This window comes from Elephantulus edwardii, unplaced genomic scaffold (assembly GCF_000299155.1).
Source record: "Elephantulus edwardii isolate Elephantulus edwardi_28Jun2011 unplaced genomic scaffold, EleEdw1.0 scaffold00098, whole genome shotgun sequence".
NCBI lineage: Eukaryota > Metazoa > Chordata > Mammalia > Macroscelidea > Macroscelididae > Elephantulus > Elephantulus edwardii.
This window is the reverse complement of record NW_006399848.1, coordinates 8,287,018-8,306,010: the sequence shown is the minus strand read 5'-3', so window position 1 is coordinate 8,306,010 and position 18,993 is coordinate 8,287,018. Positions and strand designations below refer to the sequence as shown.

General features: G+C 37.5%; 1 protein-coding gene across 1 annotated transcript in view; it reads left to right on the top strand.

Moving 5' to 3' along the window:
* Nucleotides 1–11,408, top strand: part of CALCR (calcitonin receptor) — a 64,527-nt gene extending 53,119 nt beyond the window's left edge. The window contains exons 7-12 of the mRNA XM_006891498.1: nucleotides 3,591–3,744; nucleotides 4,498–4,558; nucleotides 4,668–4,734; nucleotides 5,647–5,865; nucleotides 8,028–8,069; nucleotides 11,205–11,408. Coding sequence (XP_006891560.1) covers nucleotides 3,591–3,744; nucleotides 4,498–4,558; nucleotides 4,668–4,734; nucleotides 5,647–5,865; nucleotides 8,028–8,069; nucleotides 11,205–11,408 — 747 coding nt within the window. The remainder of the gene's footprint in view (nucleotides 1–3,590; nucleotides 3,745–4,497; nucleotides 4,559–4,667; nucleotides 4,735–5,646; nucleotides 5,866–8,027; nucleotides 8,070–11,204) is intronic.
* The last annotated feature ends 7,585 nt before the right edge of the window (nucleotides 11,409–18,993 follow it).

Below are 18,993 nucleotides of genomic sequence, written 5' to 3'. Positions count from 1 at the left end.
GGATTGATTCAGTGACTGGGTTAATTGGGTTGGGAGTGTCAGAGACAGTGCGATTGGCACAGGACAGAGCGGAGTTTAGGGCTGTTGTACATAGGGTCGTTATGAGTCGCAGGCGACTCGACGGCCCATAACAACAACAACAACATTCCTAGGGTCATTATGAGTCACATTCAACTTGACAGCACCTAACAACAACAACAACCTCTGATAATCACTCCGAATCTATAGCAAAATTTATTTTGGCTTCAAGACAAGAGTTGGCAGAAATAAACTTGGAAGCTTTGATTGAGTTCAAAGTTTTAGGCAATTTTAAACTAATTTTTAAATTGTTAATTATTTGTTCATGTTTTATAACTTGACGTGTGTGATTTTAACTGTTTGATTTTGTTTCCAGACATACTTCTTTTTCACCTGTGTAACTAATGAGATGAAAGAGATGTTCTTTGTAGGCTTTTCATTTTGCTTTAAAATCACCCACTGGATTTGAGCAGCAAATCTACAAGTTCCCTCTTACTATATTATTGTATCATCAGCTGAGTTGAAGTTACCAAATAATTTAAAGTTAGTAGAAGAGTCGTTTTCCATGTTCACATCTCTATTGTTCACTCAGAAACGAGAAGTAACATTTTAGTCAAAGCAGTAAATAAATTTTTAAGATCTTCGCATATTGCTTTTAATTTATCCATATATCTTTTGCTTTTTGTTTCACTATCAGCCAAACATCTATTAAGTAGTTATATTTCAAAATAGAACATCAAACTTTCAAATTTTTAGTTATATTTGGCCAAGTGTCTCATCAAAAAACCCCTTTTCTGCTTTAATTTTTGTGTTCACAAGAGAAAAATGAAAGTTACACTATTTTAATACATACAGATGGAAAGAAGGATTCTGTTTGAAATCAGAAGGCCAAAGTTCTTTCAGTTCCCACAGTTCGGTAAGCTTTTATTGATCTCCTCCTGTATGTCACACACAAGTCTAGGCATGGTGATAGTTCTACTACGAGACTTTATTACTGAAACTTTTAACCCAAATGTTGAAAAAAATAAATAAAGTATTATTTTAATGAACATTTACAGAGAAGTTAGATTTTTCATTCATTCACTCTTGCACATTTTAACTCCTCTCCCTCACTTCCCCCTTCCCCAGTTCACTTTCTTAAATATTCATTCATTGTTACACAATTACCTACTATCCCCCCCTCCCAATCCTCTTTGCAATTATGTACCTCTTATTCTGGGTTGTTACCATACATATAACACGTAATCATATATTCCTTTTAAACAGTTCTTTCCTTCATCTGTTTCAATGCAATGGTCATTATCTATCCATTGTTATCCTATTCTCCTCCCAACCCCCAATGACAGACCTACTTTAGAACATCAGTGCTATGCACTATTTGTTCTTTTGTTACTGAGATATTTCACTCAGCTTGATGTCCTCCAGAGTCCCCCATGTTGTGTAATATTTTACAAGTGTATTATTTTTCAGTGCTGCATAGTATTCCATTGCACAAATTACCAGAGTTTTTCTATCCATTCGTTTGTTGATAAGCAGTTGGTTTGCTTGAAAATTTCTTTTCACTTTGTCCTTACAATAATTCACAATCTGGCTCCTCACATCCTTCTCAAAGGCCTCATGAGAAAATTAATAGATAATGTGTGTAGGACATAACCACATGGAGTTTACTAAGATATTTTAATTATTTTTTTGTAATCTACAAGGTAATTTGATAGTTATTTTTAGCCATTAATAAATCCATAATAATTAGCAGAAATATATATCAAACCTAAGAGTTGACATATTCAAACTGGGGCATGGAACTTATTGACTCAAACATAGTAAAGATACATAACCTATATAAGTGTAGGGTAAATGTTTCTTTTTCATGGTATTTTCTATTCTTACCCAAATCCTAGTAGCCACCAGGAAAAACCATTCAGGCCATCTAAAATATTAGGGGACAAAAAGTCTGTTTTTTTCCTTTGTCTTTTTAATAAAGTGTTTAAAAAGTGAATGCCTAATATATATGTATTCTGAGAAGCCAACTCTCAGTCTATCTTGCCCATCCTTGAAGATTTCATTCCCATCATTGTCTCCAAGAGAGCTCTGGTGACCTACTAGTAAAGAATTGTGCTGCCAATCCAAAGACCCTTGGTTCTAATCCACCAGCCATCTGGGCATGGTACTGAAGGAGAGGGGAGAAGAGGAAGATGAAAAATCTCCCAAGTGATTTGTGTTTCCAAAAATTTACTGTGGATGCAGGATGAGCTATGAGTCAGTTTCAACTCAATGGCACATAACAACAACATGCTCTCCAACCCTACTACCATACAAATCTCAATTCACCCTAATACTCATTGTACTTCTTTCACACTTGTTTATTATTGAGAATCTCCAACACATAGCAACCCTATGTAACAGCATGAGATTGCTCTGTAGATTTTAATTTTCTTTCCTGCAGAGCAACTGGTGAGTTTGAACTAACAATCTTTCAACCAGCAGCTGAACACTCAATGACTGTGCCACCAGAGCTCTGCTGTAAGCTCCTTGAAAGCAGACACTTAGTATATTATTTTTGCTGAATTCCCATCACTTTCCACTGACCAAATCCAGAGCAAGGCTCATTCATAGATGAGATAGCAAAGAAACCAATCTCTCTATAAACAGTCCGCCTGGTTTGAACACCAGCTGCAATTCCTACGAGAGTGTGACTTGGGGTAACTTACTCATTTCATGCTCATCAGGGCTTCAAACTGGTTTGAAAGAGTTCAGTGATGGCCAATGAAGCACATCAGTTCATATGTGAATCTTTAAAATTTGTGTAAAATGAAACGGTAACCATAATGTGAAATATTATAGATCAAAGCCCTGGAATCACAAAGAAGAAGCATAGTTGAGCCTTTTCAGAAACCTGATGTAAGAGATTAAATTTATTGCCAGGGTGATGGTCTTATTCAAAATAATGTGATCAGCTTTCATCTTTGAGCAGATGTTGCAAACTGTTTTTTCCAACTCTGATGGTCAAGAGATTTGACTGTGATGAAACAGACACACATAAATACACACTCAGAACTCTTGTTTTGTAAGAGGGAAATTATGTTTTTAATAGGATGGAAATTCATCATTTTTCCTATTCTAGTTAACATTCTGGTACATCCCACATTTTACAATTTTAGACCCCTTCTGATTTCACTTTGTTGGCCACGACTGAACCAAAGTCAGTTTCAACTTTTGGTTGTAATTCATTCTCCTCAGCTGTAAAATAGTGATATTTGTTATAACTATCTGACAGGACAGTTTTGAAAATTAAGTATATATATATAGTACATAAACAGTGACTACATAATACAATCTTTATACAAGTGTCACCCATCACCATCATTATCATCTAACTATAAACATGGGTAAAGAAACAGGAAGTAAAATAAAAACAAAACTCACTTTGAAACAATGCACTTGAGAAATAGACAAACACCATTACTGCTCAGAAATTGTGTGTTTTTTAAAAAACAAGGGCTAAAGTATATGCCTGTCTCTTGTCCTCTACTTGCCTATGTCTTCCCTTGAGTGACTTCATTTGTCTCTTACAGCCCATGTGCAAAGTTTTGCAGTTTTTCCACCAGTACATGATGGCATGCAACTATTACTGGATGCTTTGTGAAGGGCTTCATCTGCACACCCTCGTAGTGGCATCCTTGTTTATCAAGAACCTTGGCTTCTGGTTGTATTACCTCTTGGGCTGGGGTATGTATTTCCTTCAGCTGAATTTTAAACCACCCTCCTTGTATAATGTCTAAATCAAACTAAATAGTATGTTAGTGTTCATGGGTACATCTGATATTATTTTAAATACAGAAGTAATCTAGAATTTGTTCTAGATTACATTTATAGAATAAAAATTGTTTGTTAAAAAAACATAACCTAGCAGGATATAGCACCAATACCCATCTCTATTGTTCTACTTATGAACTTGAAGTTAGTTTTTACTAGGATTTAGAATTTCGTTAGGGAAGTGGGTGGATACTAAACTGGTCTGATGAAGATTCTGACATCCACTGTCCTGGGTAATTTTCCTCCAGTGTGACCCAACTCCTCTCCACGAAAGCCCAGTTCACATACTCGGAGAATGGTTTTCTGATCTCAGTAATAATCATCATCATGATCAAAAACATAACAATGACAGTAATAGTCATAGTAAATGTAAATAGTGCACCTACTTTTCTGGGTAATTTGTGAAAGCTGTTTATGTACGTGAATGCTTTTAACCATGAGGTCTGAAAGCATATGATGTTCTGGTTGAGTACATCTCTACCTGGTTTGACCAAAGACAATTTGTGTAAAAACATCAGGGAAATACCTCGCCACAGGCAGTACATTTCTCACTCTTATTTGCAGGCAAAAGTATTGTTTCCCCCACACCTCATACTGCTAGTTGTATTTTCTTAATAATTCATGAGCAAGAAACCAGATGTGACTTAGACTTGTTCACATTTTTAGGTGTCCCAATGTTGCCAAACTTGATCCATGCGATTGCTAGGGTGACTCACTTCAATGACAAGTAAGTATTGTGGTTATCTTTATGTTAACATATTCTTCACTACTATGCATTGTATTGACATGTCTGACGGTGGGTTTTGGGTTGTTGTGTTTTTTTTTTCTTCTTCTAGCTGCTGGCTGAGTACAGATACTCATTTGCTTTATATCATCCATGCCCCTATCATGGGAATACTGGTGGTAAGTGCTTTTTAAATCCATTTTCACAGTTTTGTTACAGTCAACGTGCCAGTTCATCTCATTAAGGGCCTTATCTTTTTTGTTGAGCCTCCATCTTTCCAATCATGGTGTCCTTTTCCAAAGACCAGCCCTTTCTAAATGCAATAGACTCAAGTGTATGAGAGAAAGAGAGGAGAAAGGAGGAGTCTCAACAAAATGGATTGACACAGAGACTGTAACAATGGTCTCAAGAATATCAGAGGTCATGAGGATGCTGCAGGATAGGGCAAAATCCAGGTCTATTGTTCATAGAGTCTGTATGAGTTGTAACCAACTTGAGGGGTCCTAACAACTCTATTCAAATGGTGGAATTCTACCCAGCAATTTTTTAAAATGAAGGAATGAAATGTAAATGCATGCAACAACATGCATGAATCTCACAGTATGCTAAACAAAAAAAGTCAGACACTCAAACAACTTTGTTACTTGATTAAAACAATGTTAAAATGAAAAAAAAAGGCACAAAAGACTACATACTTCATTTAAAATATAACAGCATGGAGCAGGAGAGGGCATGGTTCAGTTCTGCTGTTTATAAGGTTAATATGAGTCATAGCCAACTCAATGGTGCTTAGCAAAAAAAAAAAAATGTCTACATATGAAAAGAACAAAAACACAAGCTAATTGCCCTGGGGGTGAATTCTAAGAAAGAACAAAAAAGTTCTCATTTAGAAAAGAAGGAAAATGTTGCTGGTAGTCTGAAAAGGTCTTTGGTGACAATAAAGCTTGTCTCAAGCTGAATAAATTGTACAACTTCCCACACCGGCACAAGGTACAGCTGATCCTCACACTGGATAAACAATAACTGCGGACAGTTGGTGTTGATAAGTAATACTTACTGAGTGATGTTTCTCCTAACATTGTCTCTTTCAGCTGAATTTGATCTTTTTGCTGGATGTCATCCGGGTGCTGGTAACCAAGATTCGAGAAAGCCGTGTGACTGAATTTCGCTTGTACATAAAAGTTGCGCGGGCCGCTCTAATTCTTACACCATTACTGGGCGTTCAGTTTGTTCTCTTTCCCTTGAGGCCTGATAATGTTGTGCTTGGCCAAATCTATGATTTCTTCATGCACTTTCTTGTTCATTTCCAGGTAAGGATCCCATGAAATGCTTGTCCACTTACTTATTTAGTTATTAGATCTCTGATATGCAGGAAGACAAATTTTCTGGGGCCTGTTTAGAAGGATCCTTCTGCAAAGGATCCAGGTTGGCTTAGAAGCAGTATAGCATCCCTCTGTGTTGCTCACTGTCTGCTTTCCTATTCTTTGAATTTTAAAATCAAGGAAGCAGGTGACAGACTTTGAGAACACATATTTCCACAAACTGACGTACGACAGGACAGACGTTTTTAATCTCATGATCGTATATCAATCTTCTCCTTCCTTTCCCAGTCTTTTCAGTGTCATATTTATTTTTGCTTTGTTTAGAGAAGTTTTGAAAATTCATATAAACCTTAGCAATTAAAATCAATGTGAATCTTGACATGAGTTTCCTGTCTTGGATTACATTAAACTAGAGTCTAATGCCACAAAAAATATAAGAGTAGAGAAGAAAAGGTTTGTAGTTACTATGATATACCTCTCTTGAAGCCCACAGTGGCAGTTCTAATCTGTTAAACTAAGTTTCAGTTTCCAATTACTTCTTTTTTTCTCTTCTGATATGCACAGTACCAGCCATTGTATTTCTGCAATATAGGACATACCTCAATGGACTGAAAACAGTATCAGATGATTTGATGAAAAAAAAAATAATCATATGTCAGTACTGACTCATAGGAGCCCAACATAAAACAGGAAAAATATGCTACCTGATCATATATGTACTATTCTCACAGTAAATGCAGTGCTTGAGCCCATTGTTGCAGTCAGTGAATCAGTCAGTATTGGTGAGGGTCTTCTTTATCCATGGCTCTCAAACCTTACAAGTATGATGTCTTGCTCCATTAACTAATCCCTACTCATAACAGGTTCAAAATAAGTTGGAAGAAGTCTTAGAATTCTTTCTTCTAAGGAGCATTACAACAGTACTTCTGCTAAGATAGATTTATTTCTTCTGGCAATCACCAATATTCTTTGTCAACTCCTTAAAAGCCATACATATGTGGCTTCTGTCTTTCTTATTCTTGTGTAGTGTCATAAACTTTGAAAATTGGCTTTTCTACCCATTGCGTTAGCCCCAGCTGAGGACACGGTCTCCAGCTACCTAAACTGTGGACACATGGTCTTGCAAATCATTAACAGCTGTGGGACCAATATAAGAGAACACATTATATACAGTGACACATGGTGGTGGAGAGAGGGTGAAGAAACTGTGGTGCTGCTGTAAAGAGACTGTAACACTGCTGTGAAGTGACTCTGGCACTGCTGTGAAGATACTGTGGCAAGGTGCACCAAAGGAACCCTGGAGGTGGAGCCACAGTTAAAGGTTTTGCTTGCTGGATGATTGAAGGAAAAGCTGATTTGTAACTGCTCTGAGATACGATTTGCTGGATGATTGAGGAAACTAGAGGCTTCTTGCATTTGAACTGCTTAACTGAATCTGGACTTTCACTAATTTAGGAATTGTGCCTTCTTAATTTGGCTTGAGACTGCTGGACTAAACCTTGACTTGCATTTTGTAATATTCTTTGCTTTTCTCACTTGCCAACCTACTTACCTAATACACTCCACAGCTGTGAGTCAAGTCTGTGAGCCAATTTACAACAAATATCAGATCCAAGGATTCTTAGAAATAGTTTCAAGAATATGTGGAGTGGCATGTTTGACCATGTAGATATTTGTGTAGTTCAATGGATACAATGTGTGGGGAAAATTCCCATTTATGAAACACATAGAAGTCATACTCAGCCAACTCCACATTGTTTCTGCTCCTTTTACACCTTGCCACGTTTTCATACACATAGGAGGCGATCAGAAATACCATGGCTTGAATCAGGCACACTTTAGTCTTCAAAGTGATAGACTTTCTTTTTAGCACTTTAAAAAGGCCCCTTCCAGTAGATTTGCCCAATGCAATACATAATTTAATTTCTTCAGCTGCTGCTTCTATGGTTGTTGATTGTGGATCCAAGTAAATGAAACCTTGCCAACTCATTATAAGTCACAAGTCATTCTTCTTTCCTGCCTCTCTAGATCTTCATCCAGTCTTCACTTGCTATTGCAATGTAGAAATGTTCCCATCCAAATAGTCCATTTATATTGATTACTGAATAATATAAAGTACACAAAATAATTTCATTTTCCTCCTCTTTCAGGGTTTCTCTGTGGCTGTTATCTACTGCTTCTGGAACAAAGATGTAAGCATGCATTTCATTTAAGAATGTGACTTATTTATATAAAGCCAGAATTCTACAATTTTCCATAGGTTTCATAGATACTTCATTTGATTTCAAGTCCATGGTTTACCATGTAGAGTTTTATGGCTATTAGGATCATATTTTTACTCAAAGGCAAAAAAATATTATAAATAACAACTAGTAGCTTGAATTCCAAGCTGAATATTATCGATATATGTAGTACAGCCACACACTTTTCCATGATTGCCTATACAGTTTCATTGTCTTGGGTTACATCTTTACCTGGTCAATATGTTTAGCAGCAAATGCTACCACTGCTGTTGTTAAGTGTGATCAAGTCAAATAAGACTCATAGCAACCCTATGAACAAAAGATCTGAACCCTATTCTATAACTATTGTTGTTTCTCTCATGTTTATAGAGTTTCTAAAGGCGCTATTTGGGAAGTAGATGCCAATCCAGCTTACAAATCTCTCTATCTGGGAGCTCTATCAAACACTATCTACCATGGATAATCATTATGGCATTTGACATACCAGAGGCACAGCATTCAGTATCACAGTAACCCCAAGTTATCTCAATACAGCAAACTGACAGAACAGTGCTATACTACTTAGAAGAATATTCTTCTCAAACACAATTAACAAAAGGCCCAAGGGTCACAGGCTTGAGGGCCCAACCAATTTTTAAATACAAAGACCAGCCCACCAGGTCCTGAGCGACTTAAACAAGAGGCTTTCAACCCACAGCTGATTGTTATACTGATTGTAATATTTATGATGATGTTAGGGAATAACTAAAAAAATCTGTTTTCCCAAGCAGACTCATCAACATTGTTCTTGTCACCAGTGCATGCAGCATTAGATTCAACCTATAGTATTGTGAAAGATGATTACTCTTACTAAATTGTACTTACTGAAGTGTCTATTACCTTCCTGTCAAAAGCTTATTTTCTATATACGTGGTATGCTAATTGTAGTAGATTGTTATCTCCATACAAAACTACAGGTTGTGGTTTTGCAGTACAACTAGAGAATGTTCCAAACTTTTTAATAATAAGGATTTTTTTTTAGAAATTTAAATACTTACAAATCTTTGGCTTCATGCTTCCTGAGAACATCTAATAAAAGTTTGAGAAAAATATCCATGAATCTTCTGCTCAGGATTATTGTTTAAAGGACCAGTGAGATTAAAACTTTTGCTTTTTTATTTTCTTCCCTTTGAGTACTTTGCGAACTCACTCTAAACTTGTTGACTGTCTACCTCTTGACCCTGGGTATATCTAAAAACTTGTGTTAGTTTTAACTATGCAATTGCTCTTAATATTTAGGAGATGTTGAACCCATGGTAACCCTCAGTTGTCTTTGGCTCAGGATGTTGCTTGTATGAGGTAGATCACTTGTTGAATTCTTTATCTCCAGGAGGAAGAGAAATACACTGGGTGGATTTCAATAAAAAACCAAATCAATACTAAGTGCATTCAGCACTAAATGCACTTAAATAGTCCTAACTAAGCCTTTTCAATCTCCTCTTCACTGCTTCCTTCTCCCTCAGTCCTTTATTCTTATACCACTTTCCTCTACCCATCTTTCTCCCTCTATTCATATTATGGCTTTTATTTGCCCCAGTTCTAATAATATGCTTACAAAAGCAGAAGAGGCAAGACACTTGCATGAGTCAGTTTTCAACCAGTAAACAGACTTCAGGGAGAACTAAGCCATGTATTAGCCTACAATAAGGCATAAGGCATAAAGGGTATAATTGACTCTTTTTGGTTCAGCTACATTGGCAAGAAAATCCTTTGGGGTCACCGTTTTAATAGAGTATGGACAAAAAGAAGAAAATCTATTCTACTCTATACTAAACATTTCACTGAGTCAGTGCTCAACATTTCTGTTGAGTTGAAAACAACTAATAGTTGACCCTCCAGGGAGGCGATTAATCCACATAGGAAAAGAATTGCCCATCTTTCTCTCACAAAACATCTGATGGATTTAAACCGGCAGAGGTTCACTCTTTCAGACTAGCAGCAAACCCCCTACTGACTATACACACATGAGCTCCCTAACACACTGCCCTAAGTGATTTAAAACATCCCAATAGATCTTACCAATAGCTCTTTGAATTAGTCTTTCTTTTTCCCTCTCTTTCCAAAGAAGAAAATTTTAACAAGTTCAACAAAAGGATGTAGTAAACAAAGGAAATTCAAACCCAGAACACTGTCTTGGGAGCATGTGCTGAAACACTCAATGCTGCCTCTCTGGCTATAGTGGTGACCAAAGAAACCCCTCTTTTCTGTTCAGATCTTCAAAGGTTCCCACTCCTAGTTGGGTTTGAGCAGAATGCTATTTGCAAATGAACGAATTTTCCATTATCTTCCCTAGTACTGTGGGAATCTCCTGTAGTCACTTCTCAAAATTGCTTTTTCAGTTCCAAACACCTCAAGATTCTCATCAGAAATAGATAGTTCTCAATTATCCTGCATCTTCTTACCAATGCAGATAAATACAGAGCTTCTTGCCTTTAGTGACTTCTCCATCTCTTGTATTCACTCAACATAAAACCCATAATTATGCAACGACTTGCTTATAAAGTGTGTAAATTTAGATAAAATCTACCTTCTCAGAGGATTTTGCACATAAAAATTATGCTAACACTTCTCCTAATGTGTAGCAAAAGGTTACATGTTGTTGTGTGATGTCGAGTTCAAAACAGTCATAGCTGGCCCTCCAGTGGATTGTCAGAGACAGTAAATCCTACGGGAGGAGATTTTCCATCCTTCTCCCTCAAAGCAGCTGGTGGATTTGAACTGCATGCTTTTGGGCTTGTAGTGCAGCTTCTTACCACTAGATCATCAGAGCTCATGCTTCATCCATTGCATGAAAGAAAAAAAAGAGAAGTTTCCCCTCGAATTAACAAACAACCTTGACCATGGCAGTCAAAGGAATTGACTCATGTAGTTGGCAGTTTTTTCCCCCCAACATAATATTTTGCACAGCCTCAATGCATCCAGTGTAGCCCTTTTAAATAAAAATTACACTTTAACCTCGGAAAACCTCAGATGTGTGCTATTCAGCTTTGCCTGAGTCATTTCTGGCAATTCTATGAAAACAATTTTATGCTTTTCCTCCTCCAGGTCCAGGCGACTCTGAAGCGCCACTGGGAGAGGATGAAGACGGAGTGGTGCTGGAGCAAACAAAACATCAACCCTTCCTCTGTGCACCCTGAAAGACAGGGCCATGATATCGCTGTTGTCTCCTACCAGGAGCCTCAGAGAAATAAAGCAGGCAAGAGAAATGTCCGTGCTGCTGAGGTCATCCCTCTGCAAGTCATAGAATAGTCAGTCATCTGCTTAAATGGGAAGTAACTACATCATTGTGATCATTGAGCCTTCACATCCTGGGGAAAAGACAAGATCACACATTGAAAGTGATCTCCGTCCTCCCAGGAGCAGACCACATCATTCGTAGAAAATTATTATGTGAATCTGTCCATAGTGTATCTGAGGAAAGTTATATTTGGTACTATTGCTTTGGGAGACAGTCTAGGAATGGAGTCTCCCACTGCTACACTTGTGAACTCTATCATACACCCAAAACTAGGATATGGATGTCATAGTAATGCAAGCAAGGTATCCTAGAAAGACACAAATTAACACAGTTCAGATACAGGGTGCTCTGTGTTAATCTTGAGCCATTTATACCTTTGGGAAAAATTAAAATCATTAACTTTTAACTTCATACTTTTAATTATATTGATACTGTATTTGACTGTGGAGCTAATTTTTTAATTCTTTCTTATTTCACTAATTTCTGATGTTCCTCAGAGGTTTTACCACCTAGACTATGTTGACTGCACAAATTACAGCATGACCTCTATAAGGCAATGAGAAATCACATAATGATGACTGAGAATATGGAGGAAAGATTTACATTTAGCAGAAGTATTTTTTTAATAAAAAGAAAATTGAAAGTTGACTTGTTGCAAAAGATACTTGGGCCATTTGTTAATTAGTATTGTAGACTCAGCTTGGTTTTGGATAATCCTGTCCATTGGGTAGGTTTTAGCTACTGCAAAGAATTGGGTTTCACTTAGAATATGTTTCGGAGAGACAGAAATGGAGAGGTCACAGAGAATACATTACTAAATTTTTTGAAAAAACTGTAATTCTTAGAGGAAAAGAATACCCTTCTTAAAGACAAAGTTTTACACTTTCCTAAGCTCCAAGATTTATAAAGTAAATCACGTTAAGATTTATAAAGCGAATTACCTCTTGCCCCTGGGTGCTATCTTGCTGTACAAGATAAATTTAAGACTGGTAATTAAAAGACTCCATATAAGTCCATTTATCGCCTTCCATCCACTTCAAATCAAAGCTTACCAAGAACTCAATCTTTTCCAGGAAAATTAATTAGTGCTAATTACAGTCAGTTTGTAGTTCAGCTTTTGCCTGCTGTTAGAAAGACAGGAAAAACACATCTATACATGTAAGTTTTGCAGGTTTAACTATATTCCAATTCATGTTAAAAATAAAAGTAGAGTTACTCATAGAAAACCCAATATTATATTCGCACAATTCTCTATACTTCTTCAACATAAAATATTGGGAAAAAATCTGACTACACCAGTGCCACTACAGGCCCCTGAAATTAACCTGTGGATTTCTGACAATAATTAGAGTTACCACTATTTAACCTGTCTGCTAAATGAGATACATTGAAACCCTCCAAATCTCCAGTCTCATCTATGCTATTTTATGCCACTGCCTTTCAGAAATTATTATACTGTGGAAAGACAATCAATTAATTCATTCTGGCTATATTTTAATGTACCTAAAGAAAACTATATTTCCCCATTGAAGATGTATTTTGGATACAAAAAGTAGTTTATGTCTCCTTTCCTGAAAGAAAAAGGAGTTGAAAAGAAGGTATTTTTGCAATGACTATATTTATGTAGTGCTGTTCTATTTTTGTTTACAGATGTGAAAAACAGAGTATTCTTGGCAGCTTTAGTACAAACACTATAATATATTGCTAATATAAAATTATTGCTAATAAATTGTGGATGTATATTGCACTTAGAGTAGAACTTGAGAAAACAGTAACATAGAATTAGGCATGATGCTAAAATTGTTCTAAATGTTTGTGTATGTATATGTAGAAAATTAATAAAGAGTATCATCAACATGAAAGATGTGCATGTGTGCATTTTTCTTTTAAAAATATAATATTAAAAATACTGTCTTTTTCATTCATTCATCAAATTTTCTATTCATTTAATTTTCATATTTCAGCCAGCAGTAACTAACATCTCATCTTACTTGTACTGCAGAAAAAGGAAGGACAATAAAAAATCACTGTGTGTAAAAATATCAAGGTTAATATCTTCAAAAATCACTGTGTGCAAAAATATCAAGGCTAATATCTTCACTATAGTGAATATTTTTGTTCTTCAATTTTACTGTTAATTCAGTGTCTCGTATCTCATACCCTTAATTAAAAAAAAAAAAGGCACACAGAACTGTCACTCCAAGCTAAGTTTGGAAATCATGCAAAATTAAAATAAGGTAATGCTGTTTTACTATTTTGTGGCTTAGTATTTTAGGGGTTCCCTCTGATTAGAATTGTTACAATCAATGATTTTTAAGTAATTTGATACAGAAACTAAGTTTCCTCTGCATCTCAAAGTTGCACTATGAATAAACACAACAAAATAAGAACTGTTGCCTATAAAATGTAATGTTAGAGTACTAAATATCATATCCCATATCCCTCAAAGAACAAACAGGCCTGTCGTGGAGGAAGCTCAACCAGAGTGCCCCTTAAAGACAAGGAGGGTTAAAACATGGTCATGTTGTCAGGAGGGACCAGTCCTTAGAAAAAAACATCATGCCAGGAAAGGGGAAGGGTCAGAGAAGGAGAGTAAAACTCAACAATATGGACTGACACAGAGACTATAACCATAGTCTGAAGCATATCACAGAGGGTGAGAATGACCCAGGGGAGAGCAAGTCTCATATGAGTCATTGTCAGCCAGAAGATACCTAACAACAAAAAATTACAAAAGGAACAATTTGTAGGTTGTTCACACTCTATGATAACATCAAAAAATGTTGGCCTCAAAAAGTATGGAGAATTTTTTCAGAAAGAATGCATATTTCCCTTTGTGTCTCAAAGGGCAATATAAGTAGATAACCTCATATTCTTGAAGAAGAAAAGGAATTTCTTAGCATACCATAAAATCAGATTTCTAACTAGGGTAACTTGTGCTTAGATGGCCACCTGTTTTGATCTCTTTTACAGAGTGATTCAAATTAGGAACTTTAACGCATTTTGTTGTTGGTTCCTAAGGAGGGAAGACAGAAGAATACTGTGAGTCCATCACTTCTCATTTATCCCTGCATTTATTACTCAGTTATTCAACAGACACTTAATACACCTTGCTTTCAGCTCGTTATTATGCACCAAAGAGTCGGAACTGACCCATGGCTGAGCCTCCAGTGTGTTTACAAAGACAGTAGTCACATGGCAGGAGACAGTGCATCCTCTCATTGCTATCAGCTTTACTATATTTAGTAATGGTCATTACGAAGGAAAAATTTATTTGCAGCAGTGACTGATTCTTTCCTGATAAGGAATAACAAAATTAAAAAGTACTGAATATCCCCAAAACTATAAGCACTGTGATCTCTGGGACAGGAAAGTGATATATGTCCTTGTCATGAACGCAAAATATTATCTTCCTTGTTCATGTTTTCAGAAAGGATCTGAAGTTCTACCACAACCTTTTTGGAATAAGATCTCTATATAAGATTTATCTAGGACTCATATTCTCAATAAAGAGGACTAAAATTATAGTTTTTCCATCTATGTGGGGTCAAGTCGCATGTGACTCACGGCATCTCTATGAACACAGCTCTGTCCTGACTGTCTCATTGACTCCGAGATATCCACCCCATCTCATCCAGGGTCTTTCTCTCCTGTTCTGTCCCTCCACTCTTCTGAGCATGATGTCCTTCTCCAAGGATCAGTCTCACCTGGCCACATGCCCAAAATATGTGAGACATATCTTCAAATCCTAGCCTCCCAGGAGCAACTTTATTTCACTCTCCAAAATAGAACTATTTGTTTTCTTGGCAGTTCATGTTCAAGACACTTCTCCAGCACCACAACTCAAAGGCATCAATTCTTCTTCTGTAATCCTTAGTCATTGTCTAGTTCTCTGACACATAGCAAGTAACTGAAAAAAAACATGGACTGCGTCAGGCACACCTTAGTCTCTAGACTGACATCGTCGCTTCTCAGACAATAGATTTTCTCAGTGTGATTCATCTTTTGATTTCCTGTCAGCTGGTGCCAGGAGTGTTGATTTTGAAGCTAAACAAGATATTAATAATCAAGGATCCAAGTTAATGCCCATTCCCCAAGAAACCCACCAACTTCATTAACAATCTGGCATCCAAGGCAAGATGTTCAGTTCCAGGTCCTCAGATCTAGCCCTCACCTTGGAAATTATACTGTGTCAGCAGTGTAGTGTAAAAGGAAGAGTTAAGACAGTAAGTAACAAGATGGCAGTTGTGGAGTAGAAGCTCAGGGGCAAGAACCTTTCTTGAGTACTGCCTCAGATAAAAACCTTTCCCTGGAGCGCTGGTGGCCTAGTGGCAAGAAGCTATACTGCAATCCCAGAGGTACAAGGTTCGAATCCACCAGATGCTCTGCTGGAGAAGGAGGGACAAGCTCCTCCTGTACCAATCAGATCCGATTTGACGGCACACACACACACACACACTAGAATTAAAAAAATAAATATAAAAAAATCTTTCCCTGAAGCTGATACATTGGATTTGGACTTGCATCCTCCTAAACTTTAAACAGGCATCAGCATGAGAGACTAGCAGCAGTGCAAAGCACAAAACATCACAGAAGTGACATGTGGCCTAAGCCATCATATCAAGGGTGGCTGGGAGCAGAAAGGTGCTGAACAGCGGTAGGTGGGAGTGCAAGAGATGCTGATGCAGCAGGGAAATGGAAGACACGTGTGCAGGGGTAAAGGGGGCAAGGGGGGACATGCGGGGGCGAGGGGGGACAACATTGAATGTATTGGTTATTTCTGGGGGAAGTGACTTTCATCTGCTCCTTTCAGTAAAACAGTTTTTTCCAAAGCCTAGATTAAAATTCAACTATCACAGGAGTTAACATTTTAAAGTTTAAAATAAGTCTACTCACTGAAAGAGAGTAAAGCCATACTTTAAAAGGCAATCAGATAAACTCAGATGAGAACTCCATTTGTCATTTGTAAAATGCACCACAACTAGCTTACCTAGTTTAAACAATGATTTTATAGAATGAACCCATAGATGTTGCTGTTGTTAGGTGCCATCAAGTTGAGTACTACTCACAGTGATGCTATGAACAAAATATGTGAACCCTATACTATCTTGTACCATCCTTATACGTCTGACACACTAGAGCCAATTGCAGCAGTCACTGTATCAATTCACCTGGTTGAGGGTCCTCCTCTCCTTAGCTGACCCTCCACTCTTCCAAGCATCATGTGTCTCTCTGAGAATAGCCTCTCCTGGCAACATGCCTAAAATATGTGAGGCGAAGTCTCATCATCCTTGCCTTTAGCTGCACCCTCACCAAGTCATATTTGTTTGTTCTTATGGCAGTTCGTGGAATTTTCAGTGCTCTTCTCCAATACCAGAACTCAAAGGCATCAATTATTCTGTCATCCTTATTCATTGTTCAGCTTTCAGATGCATTGCAAGTGATCAGAAAGACCATGTCCTGGGTCAGGCACACCTTAGTCCTCAAACTGATATCATTACTCCTCAATAATTTGACAAAGTCCCTACCTGCAGATTTTCCAAGTGCAATGCATCTCCCTATTTCCTAACTGCTGGTATCAAGTTTACTAATTGTGGATCCAAGTAAGATGAAGTTATTGACAGTTTCAGTCTCTTCTCTATATATTATGATGGATGATAATACATAGATAACTGGTGGGAAATGGGGGTTGAAAGGGTAAAAGGAAAACAATAAAAAAATAATTTGGGGGGTGAAGATGGTAAGTGTTATAGTGAAAACTCAGTCCACAAAATGAAATTAAGAGGATTTCTTAATGGAAAAACATACATACAAACTAACAAACAAAACCTCAACCTCATTGCTGTCTAGTAGGAACCAAGCCATATTTGACCGTCTGGTAGGTTTTTGGAGGCTGTAAATCACACAAGAGATTACCCATCCTTCTCCCATTCAGCTGGTGAGTTTGAAACACCAGACAGGCAGGGATTTTGGATTAGCAGTACATCCCTCTAGGAATACACCATCAGAGCTCCCCATTCAGAAAGAAGGAAACACATCTGTTTGAGTTGTGGTCCTGGTTTCTTTAGGGTATCTTTCCAGTAGTGGAATTTCTGGGCAAATGGTATGTCTATTTCCAACTTTTTGAGAAAGTGCCAGATGGACTTCCACAGTAGCTGTACCATTTTACACTCCCACCAGTAGTGAATAAGAGTTACAATTTCTCCACAACATTATCAGCATTTGCTGTTTGTTGTCCTGTTGAACTTTGCTATTGTTTCCTGAGGTGAAAGGATATCTCATAGCCACGACTCAGTCAGATGTACACACACTCATGTTTGTTGCTGTGTTATTCAAAATAGAAAAGAGATGGGAGCAACCCAATTGCCCAACAACAACAAAAAAATGGAGAGAAAAATTATGGCACATTCACACAATGGAATAAAATGTAGCATTGAAAAACAATGAACTCATAAAGCATTACACAACATGGGGGACCCTGGAGACCATTATACTGTGTCTGTCTCTGTATCTCTCTCTCTCTCTCAAACACATACACACACACACACACACACACACTACCCTCAAGTAAGAACTGACTTGTAGCTGACCCTTCAGAGGCTTTCAGAGGCTATAAGTCACATGGGACAAGATTAACCATCTTTCTACAGAGAAGCAGCTGGTAGATTCAGACTGCCTACTCTTTGAGTTGGCCACACAACTCTGAACCCACTAGGCTGCCAGTACTGATACAACATCTGATTATATTTATTCCTCAGGACATGAAATCAACATCTGTCTAATATTTCTGAATGCTGTGAAATGTTGAAATAAAAAACAAAACCACTGAAACTATCTTGGCTCAGAAATACTTCCTAATATCATATCTTCCCCCTTTGGGATTAATACTCATCTCTAAATGATTTCAGAGATTTTTCCATTATCTTCAACATCTTAGATCACTCATTAATACCCATTTAACTCTTTTAAAAAGTCAATGTCATCAAACATTTCTTCAAATTTATCCCAAAACTCAATTCATTGCAATCAGAACCAATTCGTAGCTGACTCTCCAGGCAGTTATTGGGACTAGAAATTGCATGAGAGCAGATTTCTAATCTCTCTTCCATGGAGCCGCAGGTGGTCTCAGACCACCACAGAGATCTCGCCTTTGGGATAGAAAAACTACTCCATACAGATCAGGTGATCAGAGCCTAGGGGTAAGAAGCTGTGCTGCATATTCATGATCATCTACAAAAGCAGTCCTGCCATAGCCAGATCTGAGCAGGCCCTCAGGATTCTAGGCTCTTGGACCTTGTGTCAAACCCTGGCACCAAAAACCCAATTGACCTTGGTTTGGGCCAAATAATCATATCCAGGATCCCATCCTGCTTTACCACCAGGGACCTCAATTGGGGCTAGTAAAAAGTGGCCTGTGCTGTAATATTTGTATACCTGATTGGATTTACAGTTTGCTGTTAGAGGTACAATATCTGTCAACTCATTATATTGAGGATCGATTTGAATACTGCTAAACGGAGGAGTACCTGAAGCATGCACCTGCTGCAGAAAGGACTGCAGTCTTCGATATGAATTGAACCTCAATGTCAAGAAAAC